The sequence below is a fragment of the Pyrus communis genome, chromosome 6 (genome assembly GCF_041283825.1).
Source record: "Pyrus communis isolate YQ-2024b chromosome 6, ASM4128382v1, whole genome shotgun sequence".
In the NCBI taxonomy this organism is placed as follows: domain Eukaryota; kingdom Viridiplantae; phylum Streptophyta; class Magnoliopsida; order Rosales; family Rosaceae; genus Pyrus; species Pyrus communis.
The window spans coordinates 1,022,388-1,035,178 of record NC_142570.1 but is presented as its reverse complement, the minus strand read 5'-3'; the positions used below and the strand labels follow the sequence as shown (position 1 = coordinate 1,035,178).

Here is a 12,791-nt window from a genome sequence, read left to right as displayed (position 1 = left end):
CTTGAGGAGCATTGGAGTAAATAAGAGTTTATTTTTTCGTAATTTTGTGTTTCGTGCTTGCATGATCAATTTAAATTAAATTAATTGGATGAGCAAGATTGGGCTTGGGTCTCCTCCAAGCAAGACCCAACCATGCTGTTACTGTATGAGAAGAGGGGGATTGGGGGATGACAAGTAGTTATTTTGGAGGTTATTGATATCGATAAATAGTACGGTATTACATTGGTCATTGAATTGAAAGATTGTCATCCCCAAAATAGGGCTTACCAACAACTAAGAAAAACTTTTTGACAAAAAAAAAAACAATTAAGAAAAACTTGCGTATGGGCGGATCCATAGAGGGATCTGGGTGGTCTCCAGACCATCCAAGGTCTGAGAAAAGCGCCTATAGAAGTCTTTTGAAGACCTTCCAAATGTTTTGGAAGGGAAGACCATTCTATTTCTAGGGCTATATGTTCTACAGACCAAGCAGTTTTAGTTGTATTGTTAAACGTCTTATAGTTATGGGGTTATAGTATAAGCAATTTTATTCAATGAGGGTGAATGAGTTGCAGACTTGTAGCAAACTCCTCGTGAGGAAGAAGACTCATATAAAATTCTCTCTATTCCTTTGAATGTCGTTGTTCTTGCTTTGTCATACTACTTTTTAGTGGATTGGTCGGATTTTTTGAAGGAGCGGATATAAAAAAGCTATTAATAGACTCATAAATTGAGGGAACGGATTGTCATTTTATATAAATGACATTGCTAAAAAAAAAAAGCTTATGGTTTAGACTTTGTAAATTGTAATATTATTTGTTGGACCTTTTACATTGGGATTCCCCGATCTTAAAATTCTGGATCCGCCAACAAAATGTTCTTGTGGTAATATCCCAAAATAATGTCATACATTTTAACTTTCTATTGTAAGAGCACAAATTGACTTGAGAATATTTGAACCATCATCATCCCCAAATTATGGTCTTACCTATAACAGAGAGAAACTTACTTTCAACAAGAGACCACTGTGGTAGTATTTCAAGACAACTATATACACACTATCATACGTTTTATTCTTTTTCAAGCAAAAATGCTTGATTAACTTTGTAGAACAAAAGTTACAACCCCGTTCAATGAAAGCTATTGACCCTTCCACAAGAAACATCACTTAATTACCTTACCAATATGTTATCCATAAAATTTCAATTATTTAATTAAAATTCGTAATTAATTACAAGAGTAATGTTAGAGAGATTAAATTTGCTAACTAAATGATGTGTCATCAATAAGAATGAACACGTTTATCAATGCTTAAATGATAAACCAATTATCAACTTCCGTGTTATTTAGTTTTCAAAATTTGGTCTACAAATTTAGTCTCGCTAACATTACTCTTAATTACAATGAATTATTTGGTAAGGGTATTGCTTGGGAGACTAAATTTACAAACCAAATTTAGTAAACTAAATAACATAGAAGTTGATTATTAGATTATTACTTAAATATTGATTAACGTGCTTATTTTTTATTAATGACAAATCATTTAGTTTTCAAATTTAACCTACAAATTTAATTTACCTAGCATTTGATAATCATAAAGTTTGTCGAAACTGAGCTTTAAAAAAAAACACTGAGCTTTAAGGAAATACTTCAAATTTCTGGTACAATAACTAGCACAAAAGCTCCATCAAGATTTAATGGTGGCCGAGGAAAACTAGAGACTTTCGGGGCCTACCCACTTAAAAAGTAGGTTAGCTAGCAGGTGGAAAAGGTCAAAGGGTAAGTGGTGCACATTCTCACCTCACCAAACCAAGCACATCTTTGCCATTCACAGACACATAAAAAAAAACACACACACACACACACACACACACATACACACACTTGGGTAAAAACAACCAGTCCATCTAAACTTGGAAGGTCCTCCAAACTCTCCCCTACCATGCACACACGCACACACACGGAATGCTTTATATAATATTATACATCTTCATGTTTCCTTCGATCTACTGCTATAGTCATGGGGCCTCGGCATTAGATCTCTCTCTCTCTCTCTCTCTCTCTCTCTCTCTCTCACATCAGGAAGACAGGAACTTTATATATATATATATATATATAGACATATATATCTAATATCTCCATCTCTCTCTTTGATTATATATTGTTGTGGTTCTAAATTTGCTAGCTAGGGTTTCTGATCAATGAGGAAGCCTTGTTATGAGAAGATAAACAAAGGAGCATGGTCTAAGCAAGAAGATCAGAAACTCATTGACTACATCCAGAAACATGGCGAAGGTTGTTGGAATTCTCTTCCTAAGGCTGCAGGTGGGTGTATACTACAAATTTATCTTCCAGATTTCTTCGACTTTTACTGCTTGATCGGTGTCTATAGCTAAAATATATACTATTTTGCAACTTTAGCATCTATGATCTATATGAATATATATGATCATGATCAGGGAAGTAAACGATTGATTCATGATTGAGTAGATAAATAGCGAATAATATTGGGGAAAAAGAGGTGTTATATATATAAATCGATGATATGTAGCTTTTCAAAGATCATGTATATGTTGAATAATATTATTGTTTAATGATGATTCATGACTAGGGTTGAGTCGGTGTGGTAAAAGTTGTCGACTGAGGTGGATAAACTATCTAAGGCCAGATCTTAAACGCGAAAGTATTCGAGAAGATGAAGAGGACCTCATCATCAGGCTTCATGCGCTCCTTGGGAATAGGTATACAAACTCAGTCCATATATACATACATACATACATATATATATATATATATATATATATATATATATATATATATAACCCCCTTTCCCTAAATTAATTTTTCAATAACACGATTGCCCAAACAACCTAACTAAAAAGAGAGTTTCAGGGTGATTTAATTGAGTTTGGAAACAATCATATATATTTAACTTTCTTTCCAATACATATATAGTTATATAATTACAAATTTGGATATCCCTAATTTTTTTTTTTTTTTTTTTGAACATAAGGATATCCCTAATTACAATAACCATATCTGTATATGTGTGTGTGTGTGTGTGTGTGTGTGTGTGTGTGTGTGTGTGTGTGTGTGTGTGTGTGTGTATACCTTAATTAAATTGTATACTTAGTCTATAATTTAATTATACATATTAATTTTTTAGAACCAAGAAAAACGATTGGCTTTAATTAGTTCGTACTTTAGGGTGTACGCCTGGGTTGGTTAGTGTAGTGCTTCCCCTACACCAAAGTCAAAACTTACTTCATGTTAGTTTAAATTATAATTATATTGACATCACCCTAAGTCAAATTCATACTTAAAGATGCTTTTTTATTATTTTATTTTATTTATTTTTAACTAGAGAGAATTAATATAAAACCTAAACATATATTTGATATATGAGGACTAATATATGTATGTATGCTATATTCGTGAATTTACCTAGGTGGTCACTGATAGCCGGAAGACTGCCGGGAAGGACGGACAATGAGGTGAAGAATTACTGGAACACTCATATAAGGAAAAAGTTATTAAAGATGGGAAGAACTCTTGATCCCAAAAAACCCCATCACCACAATGATCCTCACTTGAGAAGAGGCACTACTGCTAGTGTGCCACTACTGCAGCCTGATACCAGTACACCAATATCATTTGCGTTGCCGTCGGATTCCATGAGTACTGGTGCTGAAATTCACAGCAACAAAAGCGGGTTGCCCGACCTGAATCTCGACCTCTCACTCTAATTGTTTTTGGAAGAGAGGGAGAAAAGTACATGATATATCTAGACTTAAACAAAAAAGTATCATATAACTATAGTGTCTAGTTTAAGTATATACACCCCACCACCTCCAGGGCTTCTTTTAGACAATGGTGCTTGGGTACGTGGGTTTGGCTTTAATTATGACTAGTCTGGTCGACTAGTATAAAGGTGTGTACGTAATTAATTTGGACACAGCTAGTTATCACTGTGTGTACAATTGGAAATTTGGCAAAAGAAAAGAGATAAAAGTAATTTGGCATGCACCTGACTGCTAAGATCCTAGTTGTATATGTGTATGGCTAGCTAGGTAAGTATGAGTTTGCCCAAAATCTCTCTTTCTGCGCTCTCTGTTTATATATAGGGAAAAGTTAGATATTATATATATATATATATATATATATATGTATGCATATATATGTATACACATATATACAATATCAGTTCTAATATTTGAAATCCCTTGAAAGAGGTAAGGGTTCATCTCTTGTACCTCCCCGTTACAGTAATGAGAAATGCTTGATGTTGGAATTTGAAGGGGAAAGGTTTGTCCTATACTATATGTATGATGAAATGTATTTCGTTTTGATTACGATATATATCGATTGAGATTTATATTGCGATAGTATATGCAACTGGTTTGGCAATATATATATCTTTTGTATCATGTACTGTCCATGCATGCATGGCTCACTCCTTAAGAAGTATGGTACATTAACCATTAGCTATTTCAGAATGAGAGAACTCAATTAGCTAAAGAATGTGACTATTAGTGTACGTAACACGTTCTTCCATGCTTAAACTATATAATCGCTCCCTATCACTTTTTAAATTTTACTTTAATGGAGATCTCCTTGCCTAGACATGGTTTTTGGTCAAGAATCTACTTTCGAAACAATGAAAAAGAAGAACAAGCTAGCAGCTGAAAGCTACAAACTTGAACGCGGTAAAAATCTAGCTTCTTTACTTTTTATAATTGTTAAAAGAATGGAAGGGAAACACAACCACAACAGCGGATTCAATATTTTTTTTGTTGGGAGCAAGATGTATCATGTAGTCTAATATCACATCTTCTCTTCATGTCCAGCAAATTCAATTCCGCGTCACTTTGCCTTTTCTTTTGCCTTATCTCTCGACCTTCCCAAAGAACTTCTGTCAAAACAGTTTGCCCTAGGACAACTGTAGTTACTACTTACCTTCCACAAACCTACAAAATTCATTTATATGTTTGTGTCTATATGTATTCGTTGGGAATGCCTTTTTTTTTTTTTTTTTTTTTTTTTTGGTGCTTGGTAAAAACCGGTGCATGCACTGTATCAAGTTCAGAAGAAAACGAACTAGTAAATGCGACTATTGCTCGGACCGATATAACAATTTTCGTAGCTGTGAACTTTTGACTATACGTCGATTACTTGAAAATATTACCCAAACTAATCGGATACTCTGATCTCTTTCCCATATATTATCAACAGCATGTCCTACAACGGAGGATTTTCCAGATGGTTTACATATATGAACATAAAGAATATTTGATCACCAATCTACCTTACCTCATGTTCATTCTAATGTTCAAAGAATGACATGATGTAGCTTGATTCCAATTTCCAACCTTTTTCTTGATGCTGATTTTGACTTTTCACCTAAAAGTTGTATGCATATTTTGTTTCAAACCTTCTTGGATACGGCCTGCTTTAATAGTTCTACAAGATCAATCGTCTCTTAAAAGATTGATTCTTGGATAGCTTGTTCTGGACTTCCCTAGAGAGGAGGCTGGGACCTCAGTTGGCTTTGGAGGGAAAGCGCTACATTGTCCAAAGTTTAGAGCATGCCATGCCTCTTTGAAGAATTACAGAAGAGGTCTTAGACTCTTAACCCATTTTTTTGTTTTTACAAATCACCGACCCTTTGTCTGTGTAAAAAAAGAAGGTTTAAGTACCTAGAACCCCCAACCATTTTAGTGTCATTCCAAATTGGTCTCAACCTTTTTAAACATTCCAAACAAGTACCCAACCTCTTAAAAATGTCACATTTGTTAAGCCCCAATTAAAAATCTGTTAAATTAACTAGGGCTTACTTTGTCTCCAAAATCAATAGAATGTCATGAAAGCATAGCATCCACCAATTAACAATCACCACCACCCCCATTAGGCCATCATCTCCAAACCCATAAGAAAACCACCAACTTCATCCTACAACTCAAGCCGCTAACATCTGGAGGAGGTCGTGGAAGTTGCTGAAATTGTATGAACTGCCATTATGTGGCCACCACAATCTTCACCACACACAAAGAATAATTGGAAGCCTTATGAGCCGGGAGTCGGGGAATGAGGAAATCACATAAGTAGAAACAAGCTCCTTGAAACCCTATCTGAATTCTTAACCCTTTCTTTGTAAGGAAATTGCCCTCCTGATGTAATTTCAATTTGGGTGCATTTTCGATTCAATCTAATACCCGTTTGATCATTGGATTCCATATTATATAGTCTACATTTGAAGTTTAGATTTTGAAGCAACTAATATTAATGTGGACCATGATATACGTATCTACTTGGTAGGTTTTGAATATGATCTATGTTTGAAAATCAATTGGGGCTTAACTGATGTGTCATTTTCAATAAATTGGGTACTGGTTTGGAATGTTTAAAAATATTGAAACCAATTTGAAATGATACTAAAAGATTGTGAGGTTTTAGGTACTTAATCCAAAAATAAAAAATTTTGACGCTACAATACAATTGCGCTAAGGCCTAAGGGCACAATGGAAATAGCACAATTTCAAAATTTGTCTTTGTTAGAGGCACACTACTTTCTTGAATGTGATAAGTTTGCTCAGATTCCCAAAACAAAGTAGTAAAATTCAATTCCTTTCGTTCATGCCTACTCTCTACAAACTCTACACTCTGGTAAATTATATATATTTGCAATAACAAATATGTTTTCCAATTTGAAATAACTATATATTCCTTTTAAACCCGTGCATGCATATACAGTCTGAAGAAAAAAGGGAAGAAAAAGAAGAAAGACCTGGGTATGCATGCAACAACATAATAAAGAAAGAGGTATTCATCAATTTACCCTTGAACTTGTGATCATTGACCAATTTCCTCCCTCAACTCTCATAATTAGTCAACTTCCCCCCTCAACTTTAATTTTGGCCAATTTTCCCCCTCAACTCTCATAATTAGTCAATTTGCACCCTACTGTTAATTTTTTTAATTTTCCATCTATTCTTCCATTGAGTAGGTATCCGCATGACTGCTTTTGAAGGGCAAAAAAAAGTCAATTTGCACCCTACTGTCATTTTTTGTTAAGTAGGTTTCCCTACACCTTAACAGAGGTAGACGAGGACGAGGGAGGAGGCAACGAGGTGTGGGCAGCTGCAAACTGCAAAAGCAGCATATCAAATGGACTGGGGCTGCAAACAGCGGAGGAGGGAGGCGTTGGCAGCAATCATGGGCTCGGCTTAGAGAAAAGGAAGAACAAGAGAAAGTTTGAAAAGGAAGAAGATAGAAGGTGTAGGAAAATGACTTTTTTACCCTTTAAAGGCAATCATGCAGATACCTACAATGGAAAAATAGATGGAAAATTAAAAAAATTAACATTAGGATGCAAATTGACTGATTATGAGAGTTGAGGGAGGAAATTGGTCAATCCTTACAAGTTCAGAGGATAAATTGATAAATACCTCATAAAGAAATTATGACTGTAAAGTTCGATGAATATAATATGATTTAGGGTTTGCCCATGCCTACTATTTGTATGCTCGAAAATTTTATCATTTTCTTTGGCCAGAATCTGAAATCCAGTTTTGCTTGGTATTCTAAACCTTTAAATGTCACTGATGAAATCTAAAGTTTGGGCTTTTCGATATATATTTACGTTGACCTTTCTTGAAAAGTTATTCGTTTTCATTCATTCTATAAATGGTGTCAAATGTTGGTACACTTGGGAATCGCAGCAGGAACACGTGTGCCCTATGAAAATTACCCGTAAAGATCACCAGCGTATCTACCATTCAACTCCCAGTTGACTATGAGACTTGTTGGCTAGACTCCCTCATGGTTTCTGTGTTTTTATATTTTTATCATAATCCATCCCTTTGTTTCAGTAGTACCGACTTATGAATGTACAACAAAAAATGGGCGAGGATTCTCTCTTCGGTTTCCTCGTTCAAAATCCATTTGTATGCAGGCAGAGACAAAAAGAGACGGAGAATTCTCATCCACTAAAAATACTAATTACGTGGGCATCAAAGATGAAGTGACCAAGCAGAGATTTGAGTTGATCTGTTTCATTAATAAACAATGTTTAGGCCATGTATTATTAACTTTAAGTCCACATAGTACATTAGAAATTAAGGTTTTATCATAAAATTTATTGACAATTAATATGGGGAGTAGCGCCCAATTACTTATAGGCCTATTTAAGATCATTCTCTCATCAATTAATGTGGAATTCATCTCAACACGTTTCCTCACGTGTGGTGAATTTTCAACTAAAACATGTGAACAACACAAATGGGGTGACATGGAGCACGTGCGGCCACTGGATTTAACACGTGGGACAACCTGTTCTGATACCATGAAGAAATTGAAGTTCCACAATAAAATCAAGCGGCAGTATGGGAAATAACCCAACTACTTATAAGCACATGCAATGCAAGATCCCTTCTCTTATCATAAAATTCATCTCAAACAAATATCATGTAGTACCACAGTTGTTGAATAGAAAAAATGCTTTGTTTTTATTTTTTAGTTGAACAAACTAAGTATACGCAATATCATGGAGCCTCCAATATCATTTACACTCACTTTTTAATTAACATGAAGGCCTTTCGTATTTGGAAATGTGTCAAAGACATAGAAATATCACATTTTGAAGTAGAACCAGACACCGTCACACACACCAAACCCTCGACAGATGAAGTGTAGTTAAATTTCACAACTGTAAGTCAAGCGAAGTCGGAAAACTCTGTTATATAGTTCTCTACCCCCTTCACTTGGGCACCTTGAGTGATCTCTCTCTCTCTCTCTCTCTCTCTCTCTCTCTCTCTCTCTCTCTCTCTCTCTCTCTCTGTGCACTTGCTGTAAGAACTTCAATACTACTACTGTAATGAGGAAACCTTGCTGTGAGAAGAGAAAGACGAAAAAAGGAGCATGGTCGAAGCAAGAAGATGAGAAGCTCACTCAATATGTTGAAAAAAATGGTGAAGGAATCTGGAGTTCCCTTCCACTAGCTGCAGGTATATATACATGCACTTCCTCTTGAACTTACAAAATTAACCCAATCAACCAAAAACATGTTCAAGCAGTGGATTGCTCCCGTGGATTGAGGTTCTTAGGGTTTTTGTTTTTACACCCCACTGCTTCTTGGATTTAACCATCTTCCTCTCTTAATGTAATTTAGAGTAGTAATATTGTTGGTAAGAAAGAAAAAAAAAAGCACTAACATGCACAAATTCACTCACATACACACATACTCATGCAGTTCTCAATTAATTTAGAACTTATAATTTGTTGCTTGAAAAATATTTATATAATACATATATTTATTATATTATGGTTCCTTATTTTTCATTAATTTTAATTGTTGATCATATTTTGAAATTAATAATGGTACAGGCTTGCTTCGTTGTGGAAAGAGCTGTAGATTAAGATGGGTAAATTATCTAAGGCCAACCGTGAAACGTGGCAACTTTGGTGAAGATGAAGAGGACCTAATCATTAGGCTCCATGCACTTCTTGGAAACAGGTATACTGCCCGTGGCATCTTTTATAAAATTATATTATACAATATGTTGATAACATTTGAGAAAATGAAGAAAAGAGGGAAAATTTTGAATAAAAGATAATCATCTCTCTATCACAGACATGCAGTAGTAGTGTGTCTAAAAAATTCCCAGCAGCAAATGGAAAAAGGGAATATTTTGATAGGGTGGAATATCAGGGGGCAAAATAATTTTCAAAAGGTCTCACTTTTTCTCATTGGAACCTTGTACATTTGTTAGAATCTGAATAAACTGCAACGAAAACCTAATTGATAATGCAAGCTCCTTTCTATTGCATAACTTCTTCTTCATACATACACACACATATATATCTTAACCATCACCATCTCAGAATATGATCTCAAGGAATTGAAGAAGAACGCTTAACAGAGAAGAAAGAGGGCAAACTTCAATATTTCTCATTAACTATATTTTTTAGAATACATAGTAATTAACCGACAATATAAGGAGGAAAAATAGTATTTATACTAACAGCTCAAATACATTGGCTTAAGACACAAGTTATTGTTGCACATGTGGCACTCCTGACAAAGCAAATCATACTTATCCAATAATATACATATATATGGAAATGTGTGTATATATACGTTAAGTTGAATAGTTAAGGGATGTTGATTTGGTTTTCAGTTTCCAAAAAATCAAATAGTTATTTGAGGTCCCTAAATATAGCCATATATATAGGTAGGTAGGTCTTCTTCATTCGCTAATTAAAGTACCAATTGCTGGACTATATACTGATCATGTATTTATACTTGTACAATTCAAATAGGTGGTCGTTAATTGCTGGAAGATTGCCGGGACGAACTGACAATGAAGTGAAGAATCACTGGAACACTCATCTAAGGAGAAAACTGATACAAATGGGAGTTGACCCCAATAACCATCGCATAGGACACACACACAATATTGGCCTTACAAAACCATCATTTGGCTCCAGAAAAGTAAATTATCCCTCTGAACCTGTTGATTCTCAAGGGGATAAAGACTCTGATCAAATTAAACCATTGTCAGATTCTACCAGTGGCCTGGAAAGCAACACAAGCTGCAGTGGTTTGCCTGACCTCAATCTTGATATCACGATTGGCCCTCCAAGTTAATTAGTTGATTTTCTCTTTAGTCATAGTTCAAATCTTTAATAGCTAGAGATAGTTTTTTTCATGCTAAATAGGACTAGCAAAAAAGCAGAATTAGTTGGTTCAATAGTTATGTAATGGAGACTTGAGAGAGAAATTAAGAATGTGGTTAGCTGGACGCATTTCTTGCTATGCTGGCTCCAAGGTTTTCTCAAATAAATGTTTATTAGATTATGATTGCGTAACTTGTAGATTTTACGAAATAGCTTACAGTTACACTCACACTCCTAACTATTAATGTAAAAAACTGAAAACTGTAAGAAATTTGTAACTCAGTCAACTTTTAACTAATTAATGTAAGAAATTGACTGAGTTACAAATTTCTTACAGTTACACTCACACTCACACTCAGTCAATTTTTATGCCGCTTTTCTCTTTTATCCAAAGAATTAATTCCTAACTATAGGTGGAACGGTAAAATTAAGGGACTTTTAACAAAACGCTCATTGTACTGTTCACTTTTAACGAATAATCATATTTTTACTTTTTCTTGATACTATTCAATACACTTTTATTTATCATTCTTTCATTAAAAGTAAAACTTTTTCTTAACTTTTCGTTAGTTTCTTTAAAATGAATCTGCTTGCAGGTCGACTACTGTGGACGCCAGTACATATGCCCCGCCATGATACCGAACCAAGTCTATACGTGTCTGCATATACACATGCCTTAAGAATACAACAATTCATCACGACTTATAGATTATGTCAGGTGATACAACAGAGAATTTAGCTACTGTTCAAACTAAGGTAGCCAGGTTATTATTTTGTTTGTATTGAAACGAGAATTTTATATTATTTATGGTGATACAAGAACCCAAGCCTTTACTCTTTTTATATGACTGACACGTGACACTTTAGGCAACAAGTAGATAAGGCAGGAGCTGCAGCTAATCTTGTAGACCACAATATCCCTAGCGAAAGACTTGCCAATTGACGAAAATCTAAGTTAATATTCTATATATCTGAATATTAGAAGGTTGAGAAGGCCGGTCGATTGAGAAACATATATACATATAAAATTGCACAAAAAAAATTACAAAAATTAATGTATGCTTGACCTCAAGTAAATTTCTGGTGATCAGTAACTTACAAGGTGAATATCGCCTAGCTGCCTTACATATAATATAAAATAAAAAAAATTAATAAAAAGAACTTTCAAATCTTTATATTTTAATTATAAATCATTCACTAATTTTATTTAATGATAAAGACAAAAAAATTAAATAAAAAAAAACATAAAAAGCTAAAAACATGCGCTGGGCGTATGTGAAGAAACCGCATGAGCAGCCATATTGCCACTCCGCGGGACAAACAGAAACTTTACCTCCTCTAGTTGAGGGGTTAAGAATAAATTACAGTCGAAAGTAGCATCCGTAGAAACCTCTCCATTGATCATCTTAACTAAAGATTGAGCATCAGACTCTATCTCAACCTTCGAGCATCCTTGTTCCCAGCAGAAAATCAGCGCAGCACGAACTGTAGCTGCTTCCACCACCGCAGCATTATTGAAAAAGTAGCCTCCCGCCCCTCCCGTCATCTTCAGTATACCTGCAAAGTCCCTCATAACCCATCCATAACCTCCCCGCATCGTCTTCGCACTCCAAGCCCCGTCGCAAATCACCTTCAACGTACCAAATAAAGGCCTCCTCCATCGCACCCTTGCCCCAGCAAATTCATCCTCTAAAATGGCCTGACCAATTGGTGTCAGCACCTTTTTGGTAGGTTGAGCATCCCTATATTCCTGAAGGTGTTGTCTTAAAATCACCATGGCCTCCATTGGGTTTTTCAAATCTCCTTTGAAGACAGCAGCATTTCTACTTCTGCCAATTCTCCATAGGACAAAAACCACTTCTTGAAATATCTCCTCACTTCTCTCCTCATCTTTGAACCTTTCATACATCTTGTTCCACCCATCACGAAAGTCAGATCCCCCAAATTAACGCCATGGAATCAAGCTGGAGAGGGCAGCAAAACCAAAGAACTCGACTAAATTCACACCTGAAAATAAGTGATCCTCCATTTCATCATCATGCCCCACACATACCAAAAAAGGTCACCACTCGCATGCGCCGTCGGGTAATAAAAAATGATGTTGCAACATTTGCACCATCTTTTTAATAAAAATGTGA

At 35.2% G+C, this 12,791-nt stretch overlaps 3 protein-coding genes across 3 annotated transcripts; 2 read left to right on the top strand and 1 right to left on the bottom strand.

The window, feature by feature from the left end:
• The first annotated feature begins 1,838 nt into the window (after positions 1 to 1,838).
• Positions 1,839 to 4,001, top strand: LOC137711662 (MYB-like transcription factor 4). Its single transcript, XM_068450917.2, has 3 exons — positions 1,839 to 2,304; positions 2,591 to 2,720; positions 3,428 to 4,001. The coding sequence occupies exons 1-3, from the start codon at positions 2,181 to 2,183 to the stop codon at positions 3,723 to 3,725; spliced, it is 552 nt and encodes a 183-aa protein (XP_068307018.2). The 5' UTR covers positions 1,839 to 2,180; the 3' UTR covers positions 3,726 to 4,001.
• A 4,734-nt stretch (positions 4,002 to 8,735) lies between these two features.
• Positions 8,736 to 10,624, top strand: LOC148696080 (MYB-like transcription factor 4). The gene is made up of 3 exons (XM_088695299.1): positions 8,736 to 8,981; positions 9,361 to 9,490; positions 10,297 to 10,624. Exons 1-3 carry the CDS (start codon positions 8,852 to 8,854, stop codon positions 10,622 to 10,624), a joined length of 588 nt encoding a protein of 195 aa, XP_088551425.1. The 5' UTR covers positions 8,736 to 8,851.
• Positions 10,625 to 11,228: 604 nt separating this feature from the next.
• Positions 11,229 to 12,562, bottom strand: LOC148696079 (uncharacterized). The gene is made up of 2 exons (XM_088696152.1): positions 11,939 to 12,562; positions 11,229 to 11,312 (listed from the first exon to the last, which is right to left on the bottom strand). The coding sequence occupies exons 1-2, from the start codon at positions 12,560 to 12,562 to the stop codon at positions 11,229 to 11,231; spliced, it is 708 nt and encodes a 235-aa protein (XP_088552278.1).
• Positions 12,563 to 12,791: the final 229 nt, after the last annotated feature.